General features: G+C 37.0%; 1 protein-coding gene across 1 annotated transcript in view; it reads right to left on the minus strand.

The window, feature by feature from the left end:
- The window catches only part of PCDH11X (protocadherin 11 X-linked), a 454,279-nt gene that overhangs the window by 244,915 nt on the left and 184,283 nt on the right, over window positions 1-25,081 (minus strand). The window contains exon 5 of the mRNA XM_015278495.4: window positions 2,448-2,519. Within this exon, the coding sequence (XP_015133981.2) occupies window positions 2,448-2,519 (72 nt within the window). The remainder of the gene's footprint in view (window positions 1-2,447; window positions 2,520-25,081) is intronic.

Genomic DNA, 25,081 nt, shown 5'->3' on the forward strand with positions numbered 1-25,081 from the left:
AAAACACTTTCCTCAATATTTTCGTGCCTGCACATAAGAAGTTACTGTCTATTAGTAACTATAGACCACTGCAAGCTCCTGCGGTCTTGTGCATAAACATTATTGATTGCAGACGCAGATCAATGCACTCCTAATGATTGTGATTAGCAACTGTCTGGATAGAGGCGCTTGGAGTTTTGGCCATGCAATACCTAGAAACAGGTCCGATGCATGCTGCATATGGGCATAGTAACAACTTCCATAGTAAGGAAGTAGTAGAGGAGAGTAACAGCTGAGGGATTTCCTGCAGTACAAAGTTTCTATGACTGCAAATAACAGCCTTCTTTCTGTATGCAGGGGGGGCACAAATACCTCGCGTGACTACAGTGAAGAACTTACCTATAATGAACTACCAGCAATGTTACCAAATTGGAATCAGCTGTATAGATCGTCCCACAAAAGCCTGCACAGCTAGCATCACAATTAATCTTAAAGCAAGCACACTAAAGCATGAACAAAGTAAGCAATAGTGGAGATGTGTGGTTCTTTCTATTTCCAAAACCCTACACTGTTTGCCACATGCTTTTGGAGTAAACAAGCCTCTAAAACAAGCCTAAGCTCTAGGATCACATATTTTAATAAAATATGGAAGAAATGGACCTGAGGCTGTTGATCGACTCTTGGCTAAACCACCATGAGCCGCCAGTGAGCCCTAGAAGCCAAAAAGCCCAAGGGCATCCTGGCTTGCAGCAGAAACAGTGTTGCCAGCAGGAGCAAGAGGTGATCTTTCTCCCCTACTCTGCTCTGGTGCAGCCGCATCTTGAGTATTGTGTTCAGTTGTAGGCCTCTCACTACAAGAAAGACATCAAGGCCCTGGAATGTATCCAGAGAAGGGCAATGAGGATGGTGAGGGATCTTATATGGAGCAGCTGAGGGAACTGGGATTGTTCAGCTTGGAGAAGGGGAACTAAGGAGAAATCTTATCACTTTCTACAGCTGCCTGAAGGGAGGTTGTGGTGATGTAGCAGTCAGCCTCTTCTGCATAACTAGCGATAGGATGAGAGTGAATAGCCTCAAGTTGTGCCGGGGGAAGTTCAGGTTGGATATTAGGAAAAAATTATTCTCCCAAAGAGTGGTGAGGCACTGGAATGGACTGCCCAGGGAGGTGGTTGAGTCACCATTCCTGGAGCTGTTCGAGAAACATTTAGATGTTGTACTAAGGGACATTTTTTACTGGGGAACAATTGGTGGTAGGTGGACTGTTGGATTGGATGATCATAGAGGTCTTTTCCAACCTTGGTGATTCTATGATTCTTTAGTTTTTAAATCTAAACAGGAGAATTTTTGTTTGGGTAGATTGCTTACAGCCTGAAAATACAAGGCAGAGTCCGCTCTAGACTACAGTAGTGCTGTAATTATAGAGCAAAGGTTGCTACCTCTTCCTGGTCCTCTCAATCTCTGCCAACAAATTCTCAACTTTGACATTACACATATAGATTCACTGCTACCTTTAGCAACAAGTGAACACTGCAGAGTTGAGGAAGGTTCTTGTGTCAGGAAGAAGCACTGTACCAAACAAATTACAAATCTGCTGCTGAAGGAAGAAATGCCCCCACATCCTTAAAAAGCAACAGCTCCCTTCCCCTGGCAATTTACAGAAGCAGTTTGGTTTTCCAGGTGGGGCCTCCCTGCTCCCCACTTCACCTCTACCCCTGTTCCATCTCCTTCTCTTGTAGGACCCAATCCTTATGCCCAGAACAGCAATATCTAGTTTCACCTACACAGTGAACCATCTCTTTCCTTCCCTCCCATCACTCAGAAGCCGCATATTTCAAAATGCAGTACAGTGCACTGATACACAGGGAATAAACAGCAAAAATGGATCTGAACTTGTGCATGTCAGAAATTTACACTGATTTGTTAAAGAAAACACAGAAACGCAAAGACCAAAAAATCCAAACCCCTTTATGTAAAGAAACATAAGTGCTGCACATTAATCTCTCCATTTCTTTTATCTTTTTTTGTGTAAATAAGTATTGCTTCCTTTTCAGATAAATCCTGTTACACCATAGGCTGATCTCTCAAACCTTCCTTTCAAAATAACTCCACAAACACCATTTCTACACCAGAAGATGCTCGCAGTTTCTTGACACGCCATTCAGAAAGTGGTTTGGCTTTGTAAGGTTTTGCAGTCTTTCAAGCATGTCAGGAACACAAGCTGAAGGAAAGATAATTGCGGCATTTCTACACTAGAAAAAAGCTGAATCAGATCCTGAGAGTTTAACTAAAAAACACTAACAATCATCCAGATAGCCAAACAACAAAACAAATCATTTTGACATATGATGGTAAGAACCACAGAGCTACCCTAAAAGCAATGTTTCTTTATAGCCCTAGATTGATTCTATTAAGACTGAGAAAAACCACCATTAGAAAAAAGCATTATGAGAAAAGTCATTCCAGCCTACCTGTGGCTGAGTCCACGGCTCCAGTGTTGATTCTTTTAAAGGAGTTTGTGGCCTTCCCATTTCTTTTGTGTGCTTTAAGGAGAGAAAAGTATGCTTCAGGTTATGCGTTCAACCACTCTATCAGTATTCAGCATTAATTTCCCTTCAGGGAATAAAACAATACTCATGCTCAAGATTCACACAAAATAATCAAAATATATGATGACTGCATGCATTTAGAGTAGACTGCAGGTCTGATATTTTTGCAGCCAAGTAATCTAATTTTCATAGAGCGGCTTTAACCTTCCAAGTGTGGGGGTGCACACCTCCATCTCTGTGTGCAAGTGAACAGCCTCAAACAAAAGCCTGAAAGTATCTGCCAACAGTGAGGTCCAGCAGCAGAATTTTCAAGAGAATCGCTTGTGTTCTCCAGCTTTTCACTACCTTGGAATTTTTCAAGATTGACTGCCCCAAAGCAAGTGTCTGTATAATCAAAGAGATTAAAATAGTCTTAAGAGAATTAGATTTGCTGGACCTTCACACTTCCACTCCCATTTTTTAATGTTATTGAAACATTCTGCAAATAGTTGTTATTGTCTGTAATTGCTCTGCTTCAGTAATAAATACGTGAGAGTAGTAAGCACTGGGACTAAGCACTGAATAGGATGCCAGTTCCTTTTAATTATCTCCATATGAATTTCCAAAGGAAAAAACTGCACATTGGTGCATAGATACAAACAAGTCTCCTTTATTTTTTTTCAGCCTAATTCCTTTAGGCTGTAAAATGGAAACAATGGTTTTCACAAAACAGATCTTCTGCTGATATATATTGTATTTAGGTGCCAGAATCTTCCTACTCCTGAGATACAGTACCTCTATCATGCTACTTTTTGGACAAGGCCTTTGACAATACGCAATAGAAATATAATCTTATCCAGATATCACATCTGAGGGATTAAATGCCAATGGAGACTGCAAGGATTGTCAAAGTGAGAGTCATATGCCATTGGCTTTTCTGTCATATGCAGTAAAATATGATCTCTTGAAAGAAAACAATTTTTTGAAATACACAACTTGTGGGCAACTTCAGTTAGTATGGAACATTCACAAGGCTCATTTCAAAAAAACACCTTATTAAATAGAAATTTTGTTTTGGCAGGTTAGATTGCCTGTAATAATAGATTACAGACAATCATTTGTACCACTTTTGTTGCTATATTTTGGGGTAGCAACTGAATATGATTCATTCTTGAAATAGAACAATAAATGCATTTCAAAAGAAAAAAGAAATAACCACAGATGCAGTGAATGCTAAAAAGAGTTAAAATGAATGCATCTGGAAAGGGAAGGCTGTGTTTTCCATATGTTCAAAAGCAAATGTATTCTACCTTGTAATCTTTCTTTAAACGTAATAATCAAGCATCAAAAGGACCCAAACACATACTGAAAATTATTAAACATATCAATTGTGGTACTAAGATACGGTAATAATTCCATATGGGATAACCTGCCAGGAAGTGACATTAAAAATCTGACTATTTCTTTACAAGTAGTTTTCCTTTGAATTTTGCATCATTTTTTTATACAACATTGGTCCAATTAGTACAATTATAGAGTAGAAGAAAAAAAGCAAAAAAATGTGTATGAGATCATAAAGCATAAAGGACACAAAAGTACATTTAGGTGAGATAGCACTCAAAACTTTTGAGTGTCATTTTAAAACAATGCATTTTAGGTACGATGACTGAGTCACATCTTAATGCTGAGCTTCTCATTGACTAGCACCTTGGGTTTCTCACTTGCTAGCTACTTTTCCCGCTACCCAGAAACCATGAATACCCTTTCCCCCTCCAAAGGGGAGCATCAGTGACATAACACTGCAAGAGTGACACACAGAGCAGATCGTGGGGCAACTACCAGTTATTCGGCATCCTGTAACACATGGAAGAAAGCTTAAAAAAAAAGGTACTGATCTGAAGAACCTAGAAGTCATTGACATTTTTTTTTAATTGCAGAATAAAAAAGACACAAAACATTTCTGTGAGCTGTGACTGTACGCAAGGTAGCTCTCAAATACCAGCACTTGGACTGCTTACAAACAGCACATCTGCTGCAACTTCAAACTCAGCATGTTACAAAACTCAGATTGTGCAAATACCTGTTCTGAACTCACAATTGTACTTCTAGTCTACACACTCCCTACTTACAGCATGCTGAGATACACTCACATTCTTCATGGATCGTATAAGCAGTCCTTATCCACAAGTTCTCTTTTTTTTTTTTTAGAGAAGAAGAATGTGATAATGACAGACAATACTCCCATGAGCATCTCTCTTTCAGCACAGATAAAAAAGCTCTTTACTAAACCCACGGAGCTTTTGGAAGCCTTTATCCCCCCATTTTGCTTGGAGCATCATCCTACAAGCTTCTGCAGTTTGTACAATTTCTCTAAAGAAACAATAGGAACATGCCCACAGTCTTTTGTTTACGTTCTCTCTACTCCCTCAATTTGACATTTAAGTTTCACACATAGAAGAAAATTGTAGTCGTAATGAGATAAAGATGGAATGATTTCAACCTGGATATTATATTATGGTTTCAGCAGTGCCATTAAAGCTCCCTTAGCTCTTGTACATGCACAGATTAGATTCTTTCTAGCAGGCAGGTGAGACTTCTAGAATAAATGAGGTTCCCTCCATTTTTGATGAAACGTCTGTCAGTTCTGGTACAGCCAACAACCCCACAAGCACAGGGCATTTCTGGACAACTGATTCAGTTCCCACTGTTCTGTCTTATACAGCTGCCCTGTGCAGGCACCGGTCAAAGCAGAAAAAACACCGAGGTTGTACTGACTTTAAAAGTTTCCTTTCTCTTAGAGATCCCACTGGGAAATGCATTATTCCTAGCAGTTATTCCCCAAGGCCAGGCAATCCTGCCCACCTACAGAAAGTCCAGCTTTCAGGTATTTTCTCATTTAAGAAGTGACATCTGTCATCTTCTGCCCAACCCCCTAGAAATTACCCTGATCTACTATGTCAGCAATCAATAAAGTCCAGCACAAAGGCCTGAAATACTGAAATTACTGCGAGCAAAGTATTTTGCTGATATTTAGAATTTTCTGTCTAGTTGTAACAGCAAAACAAAGCTTTAGTATTTAATCAGTAGTCATCAATCTTTTTTTTTAGGCAAAAATGAAACTCATCCTGAAAATTTCCTGTTGTTTATTAGGTACAATGAGTTAATAAACATATAATTACTTATGACAGTTTGGCAGGTAATACCCACACTTTCAAAATCTACAAGAGAAAATAAATTGTAAAATGGATTCTAATGGTTATGAAAGTCATCATTTTAAGTCAGGCTTCATTTTTATCTTTAAGTTGCCACACTGCTATCTCCATTCTGAAATACGAGGGGGAAATCTCTTGTGCAATTGAGACTATTCAAACTAATTTTACAACAATTGCATGTGCAGAGATCTCCTTTCTGAGAGCATCCTGTACCAATACTACTCAGCTCCAGGTAGCTGTTCAGGTTAGGCTGATCTATAACAAAACATTGCTCATTTGCTCAGCCTATTTCCTGCATTCTTGCAGCAGACTCAGCTCTCTGCCCTAAGGCTCCCTGTGCCTTGGAGAGGCAGGTCAAGAAGAGGGGATATGGCTGACTGAGGCAGAGCAATACCCATTCCCTGTGACCCTGTCTGACAGCCACCTGTCAAGCTCTCCCTTTTGCCTCTCTCTCCACAGTGCATCTCACCAGAAGCAGCCAACAGAGCAAGCTGCCCACCTGCGCTGGCGCCGGTGCTGGGAGCTGCTGGAGGCCAGTGGCTGCACACACTCAGCCTCTGCTGAGCCACAGTGCTGGCCCTTGGCTTCCTCTGGCCAGGCTCCTGAGCTATAGCAGCCTCTAACCCAGAACTCATACTCTGAAACCGTGGGAAAGTTCCTCTCTTTTTGTTAAATTATATTCAACTGGTTGGCCTCAGCTTCATGAGCTGGGCTATTAAAGTAATCATAAAAATACACAGTAACTTGACCCATGGGTATGACCAATTTTTCAATGACTATCACTTTTCTAGACCACAAAGGCAATTTGTTCTGGCCCTTAAACTTTCTGTTCCAGTACTAAATACTGGATTTGTTCAGCTAAGAGTCATCTCCTTTTCATCCCACCTCCCTATAGGCTGGTTTTTGCTTTTCCTCAAAGGAAATCTGAATTTATTAAAGTTAAAAAGAAGAGAAAAAGTTATGATGTGACAATTTTGTTTTATGTATTTTGATTTCTGGAAAAGCCCTAAAATTATCTAGACGGATATTACCACCAATAATACTAATGGTTATTGATTGCTGTGAGAAGCAAAAGCAGACTGAAATCCAAAGATAATATGATGCATTTTTCTCTGGTGCCTTACAAAATTGCTATGGCAGCATTAAGATTGTCTGACTCGAAAGTGTTCCACTCCGGCACTTTACAAGGAGGAGAAAAAAAAAGAAAAAGGACTTTATGAAATTGTCTTTCAAGCTGAAATACTGTATTGCTTGAAGTGAGATTTAGGAAACAAACAGCAAAAGACATTCTATAAGCAATATATTAGCACAAAGTCTGGCAGGATCGCATCTGTTTGTTTGGGGCTGCTTTTATCTTTTGCAGTTATGTTTAAGCAGCCAAAAAATTACACTTTTCAGACCTGCAGCACTCACTGTTTTTCTATCCCACGTTATAATTACAAAATCATGTGTACTAATTTCACTGTCCAGAGAGAACATCTTTATCATCACATTGAGCCAGAGAATCTCTATAGCCTGAGAAAGAGATTATCTCCATGAACAATGTCTCCTTCTTTCCTGTAAGTTGATTTCAGGTAATTGGATTCCTGCAGTCTGCTTCTGCAATCCCTCAGGTGAAAGGTGATCACTTTGAGTGAAAAAAGGTTAATTTTATGTAACAGACTGCTGGAAAAAAAAAAAAAAGATTTTGTTCCATACTTCCAAGCTTTAGATAAATATGAAAATAAATCTGTATAAAGTAAATTTTCCTATGGGAAAGCCATAGGATAGCTGAAATCAAGACGTTAGAAGAGATTCATATGGGAATGCTTTTGCTTTCTGTTTGAGAAACACATCAGGTCTGCCTTTTGCCAAAGAACAAAAAGACAATTTAGAGCTCACAGATTAAACCCTTTGTGGAGCTGTCAGTAGGGAACCCACAGTCTAGACCCCTGAAATGTGATTTAGGAACGATGAGAACAACCAGCTATCCATGCCAAACAGCCACCTGGCATCACCATTTACACAATACTGCTTTGGCTGGAGCAACCACAACTCCCTTGCTGGAAATACCAGAATGCCTTGTGATGTTGCTGCATGTCCTCCAGTGATTCCTTGGCCTCAACTGCAACAATTTAACCCAGCAAGTCTGTAATGGTTCTGCCAACAGGCACCTTTATCTTGCAATTACCTCTTCAAAGATGCAATAAATCACCTAGTGCATATACAGTCAGACAGCAATTACAAGGGCATGATTTCCAGAGGTGCTGCACAGCCTCCATCATTTAGAGCTGTTCCACTACTACTCTAGAAGTGGCGGCTCCTCGTGCACATCTGACCTCCTTTTGCTGCAAGGTGCCTTCAGGCACAGCAGGTGTCTGGTGGGAGTTGGGGGCCAGGAGACCAGGGCCAGCTGTGGGGAGGGGGAGGAGTGGTGCAGCTACTAGGAGAGCTCAGAGGTTTAACAAAGCCTGACATGAGATTTGCCAGATGGTTCTGTATCGGATTGTAAAACTTTAAACTAATCTTCATTTAAGAGTTTTAAGGGCTGTATCCCTCTTATAAAGCCTCTTGCTCTTTTGCCTGGTTGATTCTGGTAAATTATAGATCAGACTTTAGAAAACTGCTTCCATGAGCAGCGGCTCCTTAAATCTCAGCTAAACTGAGCAAGAAGATTACATGTTATTATGATGTAGCACAGCAGGATTTTTGTACAGCAAACATAATGATGTAGAGAAGGATAAAACTATCATTCTGCACAAGGAGGTCATCCATACAAGAACAATGCTTTTTATACAGCTAGCAAATCCATACATAGGGAATTTTCACATGGCAAATTCCTTTTCTTAGTGGCTCTGTCAAGAAACCCAACTATAAGCCAAAGCCAGATCTATATTTCAACATCTTACAGGAAAGAAGATGTCACTGGGGAGAAATTATTCCAAACATTACTAGAAAAAGTATCTATTTCAAGGGCAATTTTAGGGTAAATGCATCCTTATTGGTTTTATGCAAGGAGAAAGGATTTCCTCTGAATCCTCTGTGAAATGTCAGATACTGTATGTGGTATTAAAAATTAAAATGCTCACTAATCTTACATGTGCACATATATACTTTTAATTGTAAATCAAATACACTCCATATGGAAAAGAACAAAGCAATGTCAGAACAGTAAGGGGTAGAAAATCTTTCTACCTGCTGTCAGTATTTGAAACCTTATACACTATCTTCACAATTGTACTGCTACAAATTAGAGAGGGAATTTAGGTATTTTAGGCACTAAGCACTGACAAAGTTGAAGTGAGAAGAAATACAAGTATTGGGTGACTACTGACAGGAAAACTTCAATAATCAAGAGACTGAAATGAATGTTTAAGGATTGGACACAGTAATGTCATTACACTTGTGACCTAACAATCTTATGAACAGCTGATAGAAATATTTTAGTCTGTTCCGTTTTGAGTCTGTAGCCTATTGAATTTGCTCTCACCTTCATTTTCTGTACATGATTTTGAATGCAATAGAGTAATGTCAAATTACTTCCCCTTTCTCTCCCTTTTTAATTGAAGCATTATTTCCTGCACATGAAAGCTTTTGACTTAAAAGCAATCAGGTGTGATATTCACAGCTCTGGGCTTTTCAAAATGTCACACATAGGAATTATTCAGATTTATCCTAAAGCTCTCAGTAAGAACATCAGCATTCTGCAATGCCTAAGAAAATTTCCTATCTATGATATTACACTACTCAAGACTTGTTGTTCAACCGATTTTGTTACATTTAAGTAACAATCAGATATTCTTTCACATCTGTTTTATCTTGCACTTCTTTGCTAACATTCCAAAACACACTTCCCCAGTTTCAGAAAAGATAAAAAATGTCTTAATCGGTGCAATTCCTGCTGACTGTAAGAACAAATGTGTTCTCACAAATGCAGATAATCCTAACAGAGCAAAGTTACTTTAAATTTTTATCAACATGGAACAAATTTTTAGATCGTACATGTAAAAATCTCAGTGGAAATAGCTGATAAAATATGCTCACACTGCATGTTTTGACTTGAAAGTATTTACGTATACAAAACTAACGTGACATTATATGTTAAGGTATTCTGTTGTCAAGTGAAATGTGAAAAAAAAAAGCATAATATCAAACAACTTGTTTTAGCTGCCTGGGCTCTACTTAGCTTTTAAAGAATAAATATAAATGTACACAAGTCTATTTTGTGACTCAGATATAAAGCATCAAGTTAAAAATGTAATACATAGCAGCAAAACTACGAATTTTTATGTTCATGCATATTTTCTCCAGAGTTGTTAAAATTCACATTTCCTGTGATATCCTTTGGAAAAAGAGTTTCTCTTTCTGTGGGTTATCCAGAAAATACAGCATAACCTCTGCCAGCATCCACCTTGTCCAAATATGTTTTTTTTTTTTCCTTGGGCCTGTCATCCTCTTGATCTATGCTGTGACTAAGTTGAACATTATAGAAATCCAGCTTCTTATAGCAAACATTTGCAATTTAAATTGCTTTCTCTCTCAACATTAAGTCTGAATTGGATAAAGGTGTTAAATGCTAAGACTTCCTAGGTTTTTTACTTTACTAATCAAGCAAACTAAAATTACATTATCGCAGGCAGTCAGGACTGGCTCGGACCTAGCGGGTGGAGAAAGGCCTGAATGAGAGACTCACATGCCAATTACAGCCAGAGAGAATGGCTGACAAACTTCTGCACTTTAAGCTTTGAAGTGTGGCAGAACTAAGGAAGATGTGCCACCTTAAATTAGATTTTTCCAGAAAGTTGATAAATAGGCTTACTCATGAAGAACAGCAGGACTAATCTGCAATTCTCTTGACATTAGAGACAACATGATCTATAGAAGCCTTGTTGGATCATCAGCTTTTTTCATTTGATGTCATCCTATTTATATTCCTTATCCCCAGCTGCGACTATTTGTCTCCTAAAATGTGTTTGATTTTTCTAGTGCCTATTGTAGTTCTTAGTATATGAATTAAAATAAGCAGTCAGACTTCAGGTGGCAAAGTATTTATGGTATAAGTATCTGTTCTGGGCATAATCCCTCAAGAAATATATACGTACATACGTATAGATGTGTGTGTCTGTGTGTGTGTTTGGAAATAATTTTTTTCTCTTATCTAGTCTGTGAAAATTACTCAGCATGTTTCCTAACTCGTGGCACAGAATTCAGATTGAATATACACAGTGTAACTTTTAAAACAGAGAGAAGGGAAACACATATAGGAGTCACCGAGGCTAGGTACAGGCAAGCATACACCCATCTTCCTCTCCAGCAGATAGATGCAAGGTGGATCCATCACCCTGCTGAAGTCAGGAATGCCTGCAGGCTATACCAGCAGAAAAAATAGATACTAGTCTTTCTGTAAGCATAAACTTCTGTAATCGCATTCTCCTGTCCTTTGTTATTTAGTTGGGAGTTTGAAATCTCAATATTATGATAGTAAAATCAATTTAAAGTTCTATTACACTCTTGTCAACCAAAATAAACTGGTGCCTGTCTGCCTCTGTAGCTCCTTCCCTTGGACAACTATGCACATCAGCTTTCTATTAAGATAAGCCACAGGAAAATACTTATTTACTTCTTCCAATGGCAAGTCTACTATCCACAGACACAAACCTTACCCACACCCTATGTCAGGAATCCCTCCAAAAGTTACAAGAAAAAACCTATTTTGATATTATTCATTTAGCTGTGCTAATAGTGTTTGCTGTCAAGGGAATAAACATTCTACTTCAGGAAGAATTCTAAAATTTTTACTTTTTTTTTTCAGCCAAACATAATAAATAATGACAGTATGAAATTACTTCTCTTGCTGACCTATATAATTCCACCTGCTACACTGTCCTCCTGGAAGGAGGGAAAAAAGCCCGTGGCATGATGCCATCAGAACTTCCCTGATATTTAACTGCCTCTGTATTTATGGTAGATCTTTCGGTGGCAGAGTGCAAAGCAGGAAAGCTGAGAAGCACTGTGGTGCATCTGCTATTTCCTGTCCATACTCAGATCAGAAATCTGCTCTGAGGTGGGGCAGACAGCAGAGACAGAGCCCAGCTCCTCCCTCTGCACCCAGAGCAAGAGTGGCACCAGCTGCCCATGCTGCTGCAAAATGTGATTGCTATTCTGATTGAAAACGGTTAGCTGAAGCTTAGAAGGTAATATAATGAACACAAGTAAAAACAAAAGCCATGCTCTCCATAGTTTTTTTAAATGATTTGAGTCTTTTAAATAATGGGCAAGGCAGGAACAGTATTTCAGAAACACTGCACAACACTGACAGATGGGTGCTAGGGTGGTTTTAAGGATGTCTGAACTTAAGTGAAGACACCTCACAGAATTAAGTTAAATCAGTTTCTGAATGTCTCCTATGGTGTTGTACCTAGGTCCGAGTACATTCTCACCTTCTAGTTTAAAGTTCAACTCTGATGCATACAGTTTCTCAAGTAATTTTCCTGACACTTTCCGTGTTTAATCATCTCTCTGTTGTTCATGAATTACTGGAGGAAAAATTGTTTTTCCCCTTCAGGCAGGACAGGTAGAAAAGAAAAAGAAGAAGAAAATCCAGAACACTCCATATGAAATGAAATGTTCCATAATTATAGGATCAACTTAGTTTATGCAGGTTCCTTTCTGCTAATAAGCCTTGTTCTGGAAATTTTTTAAACACAGACCTTCTATATTAGCACGTAAAGAACTGTTATTAATATCACTTCTCTGAAAGCATCATCATCCTTGTTTTAAAAGTGCCAAAAAGTCATTTCTAAAGTAGCAGACAACCTATCTCCCTCAATTTTGCCTAGATGAGATACAAAATGCCCACTCTTTGATAAGATTGGGAAGAAAACTACTGTCATAAAGTAGTAATACATTATTGCACTGCAAGCAGATTTCATAATACAGAATACTAGAATTTGACAAAGGACACCTTTCAAACAGGTACATATTCATACATGCTTCATCTGTCTTTCTCTCTCACACACCTCAGAGTTCCAGAACCGTTCCAAAATTCAAACATTTTGGATGTGCTACATGAAATTGTAATATATTCTTGTTATGCATTTTGATAAAATAGATCCTTAAACTGCAGATGATACTCTTACTAGACAACACACTGCGTAAGTCCTGCTCTTTTCTGAATGATTGTAAATAGTTCTTTTTCTGCATCTGACTTCCCAACAGTAGTTTGAACAGCAAAAATAGCAGAGACATGATAGCAGACTTCAGCTTGAAACAGCCTACAAGGAAATACAGCAAGCTTTGCAACATTCAGAACTCAGTTTTTCCCCTGAACTCCACATAGTGTTAGCAGACAGTGCACAAACTGGGATATTTTTTGTTATTTTTTAGAAAAATGTACATCATAATGGATTAGGGAGAGCATGATCAGAGAAGCTACTGTTTTATACACAGAACTCTTATACACACTAAATAAGTGGCAGATTGATTATTAAGGGGCATTGCTTTAATTCTTTTACATGATGTATTCCTGGAATAACTACTTCTAAAAGCTCAATTTATTAAGATAAGAATCATTTCAGCATCATTCTGATGGAAGTTGAGGGGTTTTCTTATCTCACTTAACAGAAGAGATTTGCAAATAAGCATTTGGAAAAGCAAAAACATAGGAAACTGCCATCACTGGATTTCTGAACTCTTTATGCTGAATTGCTATTTGTCTTACACTAAGCCCACTTTTGGTAAAATAATATATGGCAGTGAAATCAGACACAGTAGCCACTTTTATTAATGTATTATAAAGTGCATATATGCACTTTGTCTATAGACAGCAGACCGGAAATAATTTCACTTATAAAGACAGAGATAATTTTCTAAAAGGTTATGCAAGTCTTCTGTGATCTTCCATAATACACATTATTTATGTGTTCCAGAAAAAAACATTCAGTTATCTCATGATTACTGTGGTAGACTTGCTGGTGTAAGTTCAAAATCCTAACTATAAAAACACTTTCACATTACAGTGCCCCTTAGAACTTTTCAGATCACATTTTACTATTCAGATTCCAGCACCCTATGTAGTTTAACTGCAACTGCAATTTTAGTGTGTGAGGCTTACTACAAAAACAAGACAAAACAAAATAACAAAAGATCTTGGTCTAGTGTTCTATATTTTCACAGAATATTTGACTGTATAAATACAAATATAGCTTAGCATTCTGTGTTAATTAAAACACTATTGACCAGATGATTTAAATGGTCTTTTTCTGAAGTAGAAAAATAAGAATCTCTTCCTCCCTCAATATTTTAAATATTTCTGTTATTCCCATTGTATCCTAAGTAAAGATACAACACCTTTAATACAAGAATGCAAAGCTGTTACTATCTGTATATACAGAGATAGGCAGCTTAAGCTTGCCAAGGTAAAATATATCTTTCTTTTCTTTATTACTAGACTTATCTCAAAGGGAGCAGTAAGAAGGAAAGAAGAGGCCACCTAAAACTTGTTGACTGAACCAAATAGAATTTTCCAGGCAAAAATACACAGTACACACAGGCTGACTGTACAAATGCACCAACTTCTCTTTTCCTTCCTTCTCTATATAGTTGAGAACAAACACTGAATTTCAGTATTAGTGAAGTGGAAGTCGGAAAGCAAACATCAAACTTCTCACATCCTTTAGAATGTCTGTGTTCAATTCTGGTGCAGCAGTACTGAGCAATTCAGGCTGCTCAGTACACCCAACCAGAATGACACCGGTCAGCCCATAGAGTCTGTTCTGACAACATCTTGAAACAATAATCCATTTCTCTTTCTTCAACAAATAATAAGTTCAAATAAAAATGAAAAGAAAAACAAAAATGTCACTTCTGCTCATTCTCTGGATGCTAAGAGACACTGCAGATTAAAATACTAAAGAACTGAAAAGCCCCCAAAGATGTATATTTTTAAGCAGGGAGTGAAAAGGCATTTGTTCTCATTTTAGAGAAATACTGATTATACAAAGAAAATTTACCCGCTGGAAATATGTAAATCACAGATAAAATAATTAATAAAAATTATAAATGACATACAAAGAAAATAACTTAAAAGTGTTCCCTCAAACAAAGATGCTTTTGATAGATAGTAAAATGAGCAGGTGTCATGCAACTGATGTTAGACAGAAGACATATGGACAGGGATGGAGGAAGATGTGTGGAGTGCTGAAAACGAAATAAAAAAGCCACAAAACTGTTTCCTATGTATGATAAATATAAATCCTGGGACAACAGACCTAATCCTGCATTGTCCTGAATCCTCTGAGTGAGGAATTTTATATGACCTCTCTTGACGGTGAATGAGTACAAAATTTGGATACTATTTTATCTTTAGCTTTATCAAACAGCAATACTGCATTTTTATTTTTTATTTATTTATTTTCCCAGTGATATATACATGTTAAATGCAGTCTTGTGGTCAGTTACAGGCATGGTTCCCAACTGATTGAAAGTTATGTAAAAATAACAGAAGGTAGAAACAACTCAAAATGAGAATGCCGTACTAAAATTAATACATTCTTCTGATGATTAAGTTTTAGAGAAATTATCAGTTTTAAATGTTGGAAATTTATTTTAAAAATTTGTTCCTTATAACAATCAGATTATGCTTTCATCCTTTCTAATCAAATATAGTGAGCTTGTGAATGACTATTCAGCACTTACATTTCTTTTTATCATCAGTAACTGCCACTTCATGCACTTCCTGTAGTGATATAGTAGTGCCAAAGGGTTCATGCCATGTGACAGCAATTTCTCAGTTTGTTTAAATAACAGAACGCTCTGTGCTGACAGATCAACAAAAGATACATTAAATCCTCAGCAGACCCATTTGTCCACTATTACCTGCCAGAGGGCTACTGCTTGTGCTGTTCAGTGTTCCGAAACAGTTCTTTCAAAAACTGAAAAAAGCCACATATTTTTAAGCTACTCAAAAAGACTGAAGAAAGTCACAAAAAACTGTAATATTGGCTTACTTCCAGCTGAAGTGCCAGCCCCATCCCTGCAGTTGAAAAACTGAAGTTAGTAACAGTTTCTCCTAGGGGATTAGGAAAAAACTGTAAAGAGAACAAACAGGCATAAAGTAAGGCAGCAATCTCAGCTAAATCGTAGATGGTAAAACCATACAATTAGTTTATCATTTAACAGTCGAATAATAGATGATAACAACATACTAGCTAAACTTGAACAAAATTATAAAAATATAAATGAAGCTTTTCTTTACAGAAAGAAAATAAGATACACAGTAGGTATACCTGTAACTTATTTTGAAGTTTGTAATATGCTTTCTCTTTCAATTTAACCACCTTCTTTCATATTCTAGCTGTTTTTTTAAGTTGTCACACATGGGGTTGTTGCTCCCCTTCCACAGAGAGTAACTACAAGGCAACTAACAAGTGCATCCTCACAAATCTCTGATTACTGGGAGAACTGGGGACTGAGAAAGAAATAGAAACAAATTAGAAAAAGTAGAAAAGTGAGGAAGAGGGAGACAAAGAAGGAGACAAAAAGAAAGAAAGAAATTTGGGACTTCAGAATTTTGTTTCATGGAAATTTTCGAAGAACTATACTATATAATATATTTTTGGACTCTTGTTAAATAATCTCAAATATTAATAGTGATAGACATAAAATGGCAAAGTATCATGCACTCTTATTACATGTCCCACCCCATCACCAGAGAGACAGAAAACTTAAAATCTAGAATTCCTCTAGAAAAAGACAATAGGGAAAATAATGCAGAATCAATATTGAAGCTTCCCATCAAAATATAGCTATAAATGCATCAACTACTTCAAAATCACAAGATTTACGGTAAAAAATCCACTGTGGAAATCATTTTTCCACTTCCTTGTTTACAAGGCTTTATCTCTGACTCTACAGAAACATTCTACCAGAGCATAAAACACCAATGATTCATTTTAAGAAAACCAGTTTGTTTCGGCAAAATGTAGTGTGGAAGAATCTCATCATGAAAAGCTAAAATGACTGGGAAGGAAATTACACAGCTCAAGTAAATTGTTAAATAGTCATTTCCTTACAAAACTTAATAATATATCGCAACCAGAACTTAGACTCACTTTAAAAAAACTGTGGTATTTGTCTCCTAGATACATATTGGGATTTGACTTTTGTTTTCTTTCTATCGTCATCTGAAACTTTATGAAAGTCTCTCATTCGTAGAACTTCTTCAAACATTTTTCTGCCAATTATTGACCTCTTTCATTTTCCTCTGTCATAAATTCCCCACCACGACAGCACATTCTTGGCTGCTTTGAAATTAGTATTTAATTCTACATTCCTTCCATTTGCTTCAGAATAGATATACACCATTTTACTTCAGGGCATCATTTAACCTGGTCCTCCTCAGTCACAGTTCCAGCAGACCCTCCCACAAACTTCTCACTTCAGTAACTTGATTTGCTGCCTCCTCTAACTGTCCTTCCCCTCAAATCAATCCTTTGACTCCTCCAGTTTTTATGAAGGCTTACCTCTTGACTGCAAGAGGAAAACTGGAATCATCCTTCTATTTTTCTGCATTACTCTGTGTCACTGGAGAAAGATTCATTGCATGTTATCATTGTATATTAAGCATTTGCCATCACACTTGAGTTCAGAGAACCAATGAACCAGTCACTGCTCCCAGACTTAGAATCCATCAGTGCTGGAAGATGGCAGGAGCACTGCAAATACATTGCCACTAACAAAAATGCTGTTTCAACCACTAAAAATTCTCCACACTGTCACATACATAAACATGCGTGAAAGTTAGAATTTCTCTTAGGATAATGCCTTTACAGCTTTACAGTCTGGGAATAATTTAATTAAAAGTGAAAGTAGTAATAACTCACTTCCATATATGACATTTTGATATCTAGGAAAGAACGACACATTAGATAGTTCAGTGAAGAAGGAAGAAAATGGATACAGATAAGGTAAACAAACCACTCCTACAGAAGTACTCAAACAAACGACATTTTTCATCTTCCAAGTTAAAAAAGAAAAAGAAAAGAAAAAAACTCATGCTGTAGCAGGCTATATGTACTGATACGCACAGGTACGTATTTGCAGTTTGAGTAAATTCTATGGGGACTGCTCACAAAACAGTAGTTTTAAGGGCAGAGACTGAATGAATATATTGGATTTTGAGGGAATAAGACAAAATATCTTGTTTAATCTATGGTTAGAGTGCTGAGCACATCACCAGCAAGACCATGGATATGACAACATGGCATTTAAGAGTAGCAATATTCAGAGCTGCAACAATGCAGACAAAACAGACACAATCACCAGAGTGCAGTGTAGAACCTCCTTTTCCAGCACCTCTATGCCTTTCTAAGTCGTGGGAGTGAGATCTTTATAAGTGATAATTCCACCCTCTGGCACTTCTAACACATTTTTCATAAGTAACTCACATTTGCCCCTGTTAACTTTGATGTGCTTTACAGTTTTAGCAACACAATGTTTCCTGTTTCTGCAGATTTGCATTTGTCCACACACATTTGATATAAGCTGGCAAACCACAGCTTGTCTCCAGAGTGAAACAACCCCCTGAACAACACGAGCTCTCTTGCTGACAAGCAGGCGATGCCAAGATGTCACTGTGTGTGTGCTCTGATGACTTAATTTCAGTACCTAGAAGTCAGAGCTCTGAGGACACAACTTGCCCATTTCGTAGTTCTAATCCTAGCCCACCTCAAAATCACTATAGATCACAAGACCACAGTACCAGAAAAACCTCTACTTTATATTATATTAATAAATTTAATAAATAAATCACAGTTTATATCATAAAAAGCTACTACCTGGGAATAAGAGGGTTAAGGAAGCAAGCAATATGTACAAAGAATATTTGTCTTAGAGAAGAGCATTTCAAATTTTCAAGCACAACACATCAGCAGCCTCTAAACATATCTACAGAACAGATTTTGTAACCACATACCCAGTTCCTATTGCAGTGGTCTGTAAAACATGCAAACTATTTTCTTTTATTAGTAAAAACATACTAATGTATACTAGATAAATTCATAACCTGGAATATTCCTGAAAGCTTTGTTAAATTAACTGAATTTGAGAGTTCAAAAGAATGTTATATCTGTACCAATAAAGGGCACACAGTAATTCACCTAGAAAGTAAATGTTTTAAGCAATATCAAAATATTTGTATCAATTTGCTAGAAAAAGAGAAGTCCTCAGTACAGAAGCACAGTTAAGAAATTGTAACTTGTCATACAAGACAGAAAAGAGCAGGAAGAAATGGGAAATTTGTGAATTTCATAAACCAGTTTAAAGTCTGAGTAAACTTTTTCCACAAGGCATGCTCAAGGACCTTTTCAGTTAGTTATGCACTGCGCTAAATGGAGCTTCAGCAATAATAAAAATTATTTTTATCACGATTATTTTCTCTTTATGGAAAAAATCATAAGGTATCCATGGGAGATACGCCGCCCTGCATTTACCAGTGTGTTGTGCCAGTCGGTTTCTAATCCCGTGCTTTCTGACTTTCACAGAAATCTCTGAAGCACAGGCTTTAGGAGAACAAGACATTGGTTGGAATAGTTTTAACACAGAGAAGTATTTGTTTGGGTTTTTGTTGTTGTTGCTGTTATTTGTGTTTTGTCCTGTTTTTCTAAAGAGTATTTCAGGGATTTTAAAATAAAAAATAAATAGATTTCGTGGACCATTAAGGTCAGCTCCTGAATACACAGTAAGCACTCACTAGAAAAAAAAAGGTTTTACAGTTTCCAGAGGCTCAGCGTGCACTCCTCTGCTTTTAGATGTCAACAGGTCCTTTCCAAGCATGCCCTTGGCATTCTTAAGACATCCCTCTCGTTATCACCCCACACAGCTGCCAACACACAGAGATGGCCTTGGCTTCACAATCTGGAGATCTGCTAAGTCATAGCTTATATACATGCACACATAGAGGCACTTGTGCTTAGATTCCGTTCATTTAAAGATGACTATTTAAAGTTACCATTCCATGGTAAAAAGCATAGGTGATGGAGAGTCTCCTGGACTTTTCCAGTAAGGTCATACAAAGGCTTTTATTGTTATTAATATTTTTAAGATTCCTACCAATGAAAAATAATCCAATGATGTTCCATACCCATAAATACCCAGTTTTTACAGAAAAACAGGAATACGTGTCCATTTTCATGGAACAAACCCTGTGGTATCTGGCAGAAAATTGCATTGAAGCTATCACCAAGAGACTTGCCCTAACTAGAATATATTTTCTTGCCAAAAACTGGTATGCGTAGGAATGTCCCACCAGTATGAATAAGCCTAATTTGTCTGTACTTCATAACAACTGTGGTCAGAAAGCAATTCTTTAAACCTAGCTGAAATTCATGTAAATTCCCTAGTCTCCATTTTTATTTATGTTGGAATAAAACCAAAACACATTGAGCTCAGATCCCCCTTTTCAATGAACTCTAAAAGCTTGTCTTTTGTGCCCTCAGTGTTTATGAAGAACCAAATGACCATAGATGTCTGTGCTACTATTTATTTATATTATGCTAACTGTCACCAGTTCTCAGCACGCCATAAAATATTAACAGAGACTAATAGGGTATGCCTATTTTCCTAGGGGAAATAATGTGATGCATAGTCTGCTGCATATCAACTTACAAGTATTTTATCAATTTTTATAGTTAGTGTATGAATAAAAACACTAGTCACAATTAACACTCATCTCACTTTTGTACTTTTTGGATATATGTATACATATCTATTGAGATAGAGCAGTCTCTCTTAAAAGTAAATAAGCAAATTAAAATCATTTACTAAAATATGTAAGCATACAATAACCACTTCATCTGTTTCAATTATGCAACCATTGTGAACTTTAACAGCTCTCAAAGTAACTAGTTTTGATGGCATGTTGTTGGGTTTTTTTTTGGAGGAGAGACCTTTTTCAATCAAAGAGCTCACTCCGGTCTCTCAAAAATATTTTAAAGCATTGTAGATACAATATAATTGTAGAAGTCACTAACTGAAAAAAACCATTAGGGTTGACGTGGCACTATCAGTCCTTGTGGGAGTACCTGTACTTTAAGAAAGGATGAAAAGCTTTCTATGACTGTGTTTTCTAGTTTTTTTTCCTCAGAAATTACAGAGTTGTGATTGTTTGCTTTTTTTTTTTTTTTTTAAAAAGACATGCTCAAGTACTTTCAGATTTTCTCTTTTCCAAGCTGACAAACTTCTTCACCATTTCAGGTTTGTTGTTTTGTACAGGAACTCTACTGAACTTATTAATTACTTAACTAAACCTTGCACTAAGAATTGAACATAAAATGTTTATTTCGCTTGTTCCTCTATGTTTTTAGTTATCTGTAACTAACCATCTGGATTTCCACTACCAAAAAAAACCATTGCTTTTTGCTGTTAGATGGGAGTCAGCATCTTGAAAAGACTGTACTTCTAATTACATAGATATACAATTACAACAGTGTGAAACTCTTAACATCCACATACAAAAGCTGTAACTTATAGCCTAAACTGAAATAATTACACCAGTGAATGCTATTACGTACTTTGATCTTTTGATGTAAGGAACGTGGGCTCCACTCACAATTACTGATTAGATACCCGAGAACACGCTCATCCCAAACTCCAAAATAAACCATAAAACAGCACCCTCCAGCAGGACACTAATGCACAGAAGAATAAACAAAGATGTTGGCACCACTCCTCATTCCTTTCTACGAGAGCTCCCACTAGGGATGGCTCCAGGCACCCCCTCTGAGCACCACAGAACTTCTCTCACCATCACTGCTTCCCTGCAGGCATTTCATTCCAGGTGGCAGAAAATGTAGAGCCAGATTCTTCCCCAGAGACCCAGAGCTGTATTTCAGCCAACCCATGAATCAGACACAGGAGAGAAGAATTTACAACACAATTGAATTATAAAGTGACATTCTCCTGGATCTTTGGATAGAGTAACCAGTGAGTTACAGCCTTCTGAAACTCTACTGGAGAGAACACACGATTACTAAGAACATATGATTACTAAGCTAGTACAGCAGTTCTACCCTGAAAGCTTTCAAGGCAACGGAAACCTACAGAAAACACTTTTAGTGAGCACCAGAATGAATTGCTCCAGTAAATACATTCCTCTTTTGTCTTGAAAGCTTTGTCTTATACTCTCTTCGTCTTCCCTGCTCATATCCCCAGAACACAAAGACTTCACAGACTTAGAAGCACAATGCATAGACTTAGAAGCACAATGCTGTGGAAGTGACAGACTCAGCCTGGTTTCCTTATGGGTCTGCTTTTATGTGAAATCTCTTTTTTCATCTTTTTTTTTTTCCTCTTTACACACTTTAGCTACAGAGCTCATTCATCCTTGTAGATGAATAACGTATGCTTCTCCTCTAAACACAGGAAGATTTCTTTGGAAAAAAAGCAAAGAGATCAAATTAGAGCAATAAGAGTGTGTGCATATAACTATTTTAGTTTAAACAGAATTAAATAATAGAAAAAGGCAGCATTTTGTTTTCACATGTAAGTACTCATTTGATATGAGTATTTTTTAACTATGGGGGTCAACAGGTATTCTGAATGTGAAGTAGAGAGATTTCTGCTAATGTTCTTATATATCACCATGCAAGTATCTTCAAGTACCACCATGAGGAAAGGCAAGAAAACCTTGCATGTGATATGTAGATCAAGTAATACTGTCACAAAAGCTAGCCTCATCCTGATCTTTGTTATTTCTTGAAAGAAAATTGTCATTCCAAATCTTATTTACATTTGAGCTTTAGGTATTTTATGCTCAGTCAGAGCAAAATGAATATATCTGCAATATTAACTGACCAGTCCTGATACATCTACTGATTTCCTTGGGGTTCCTTACAGGTAGATGAATTTTTTGAAGAACAAATGTGCTTGGCAACATTTTGTAGCCATTTTGAATGTGCTTTGAATAATACAAAGACTATATCAGATAAACATAATTCTTACTCTATGTAAAGACTATTTCTCATTGTAAAAAAAAACAGGGTAAAAGAAAAATTGAGGGATTGAGTTGTCCAAGGTGGTAAACAAGTAATAAACAAACAGACTTAACAGAAGAAGCAGCTTCTAGAATCAAAACCTACAGCTAGTTTAGCAGGCTGAAAAATACTCAAGATAAAAGATACAATGGCCCTCCTGGAAAACATCATTTCAGACAATAAGTAATATTGTAACAAGTCCTAATGACCCCTCTTAAGACAACAAAGCCAGCTGTCACACAATGCCAGATATTCAAACAGTAGAATGAAACTATGTGGTTCATGCCCATGAATTATTTTATTCAGACAGGAATACATTTTACTAGAGCACATGCTTTAGCATCGATATGTATCTGAAAAATACATAAAGTCATAAAGGAAGTTCAGATAACTTTAATTGCAAGAACTGTTACATGATTTTTATGCCAGTTTTAGATATTATAGACAAAAAGCCAAATATGTACACCATATATTATCTCATTCAAGAGAAAACTTCAAAAATTGCAGTTATATTCTTTTGACACAAAGAATTATTCAATGTGCTGAAGATCATTTGATTTCACCAAAGTAGTAGGAAGTTAGGCAATACATCTCCTCCATTTGAAGTACGAAATACAGACCAAGCTAGAAAGAAGCAAAAAGCAAACAGGATCAGCTAAGGAAATGCAATGAGGTACTTATCTTTGAAGTGTTAATCCAGTCAGAAAAAAAAAGTGAAAGTCTCTTAATGAAAAAAAAAAATCTAATTTAGAAGGCTGGAAAGTCTCTGAAGTATTTGTGAAGAGATGCTTAATCGCAGAAAAATGTTTTCCACTGTTCAATATCTTTGTGTAACATACACATTTTCAAAATGGTCATCTTCTATTCTGAAGACCATTTTTAATTTTTACTAAAGTTTCCAAGACTTGCAATGCTTTTTGGTGTGTTTTGTTGTGTTGTGGGTTTTTTCCCCTCTTTTTGCATTTGATTCTTGTGTGAAAGATTTCCCAAACTGTCAATCATTTTGCCAGTGTCTACAATAGCAAGCCTAGCTTTTACTTAGATTAAGGAAAAGATAGAAGAATAACACCTCATTAATATCTCCTTTAATAATGCTGAAGTTTTTCAAAGTGTACTTCCTCTAATGGAATAGATGACTTCTTTGCCTCTGTGACTTTCTTTCCAAACTGCACATACTTTATATGAAACATAGCTCCGAGGCTGTCAATTGAGCTTGAAAGTTAATGTTCCTGTAAATCACCAACTGCCAAAACGAGTTACACCATTTACCTTGTGACTGTTTTTTGAAAGTTATCAAAGTATTTAGCTGATCACTCTGCAGACTGTTTATATGGCCAGCAGCCATAGGCATATACAGTCTCAACAACAGAACTGCATGCTCACTGGATAAGCGATGTTATGGTGAGTCATTAGTGTGCTATAGCAGTGATGAATTTCAAAATTGAAACTGCCATGAATCATGTCATTAACTTAAGATTCTCTCTCCATACTAACGTATCTTGCAGCAGAAGAGCCAGAGCAACAGCACAGCTTCTAAAGTGCTTCCCACAGAACAAGAGGTGAAATACAGGGTTTTCATTCTTTAAATTCAAAGGTTCAGCAAACAATTTTTGCAACCATCAATCTTTATTTCTTTATATATTGGCTTATTTTTACATCCATCCCCAAACCTACTTAAAAATGATAACCAGAGCACAGCCTTAACATTTCACAGTGGGAGAAAACGCTCAGAGTTCAATAAGCATTAGCAGAGGCAACTACAGCTCCAATCCAACTCAATGGCTGAGGGCAAACAATGTGCAACATCCATAGCAAGAGATAAGGAAAGACCAGACAGATCATTCTTGACACTTAAGTTGATGCATTTCAACTGAGCGTAATATTTCAAAGTAACAATTGGAAGAGATAGAGCTTAAACCACAATATCAAGGCCAAGGAGAAAGATCAAATCCCAGAAGACTGGAGTCTGCTGTGGAGTGAAATCTGTACAGGGAAGTGGTCCAGGGCCCACATTGGATATTTGCCTTGTGTGTGTTTCAGCAGTTTCTGCCTTGCTCTAGTCCAGCCTCACTGTTAACAGTGACTTTAAACTGAAGCACAGAAAGTATCTTCTTAAGTGAAGGGCAGAGTTTCAACTAAAACTAAATCCAGTTTGCACACTTCAAAACCATTTTTCAAAATGAAGGTCAGTAGATTAGAGACCACTTCATCCCAACAAAAATGCTAACTTAAACTTCTACATCCAGCCAACAGGCAAATTCAGGATCATCAGTCTAATTTATTTTATTTAATATCTCCTAATTTATTGTAAACTGACCTTTAATCTAAAATCAGTTAAAGTCATCTGATTACAGTT

Source organism: Gallus gallus, chromosome 4 (assembly GCF_016699485.2).
Source record: "Gallus gallus isolate bGalGal1 chromosome 4, bGalGal1.mat.broiler.GRCg7b, whole genome shotgun sequence".
Classification (NCBI taxonomy): domain Eukaryota; kingdom Metazoa; phylum Chordata; class Aves; order Galliformes; family Phasianidae; genus Gallus; species Gallus gallus.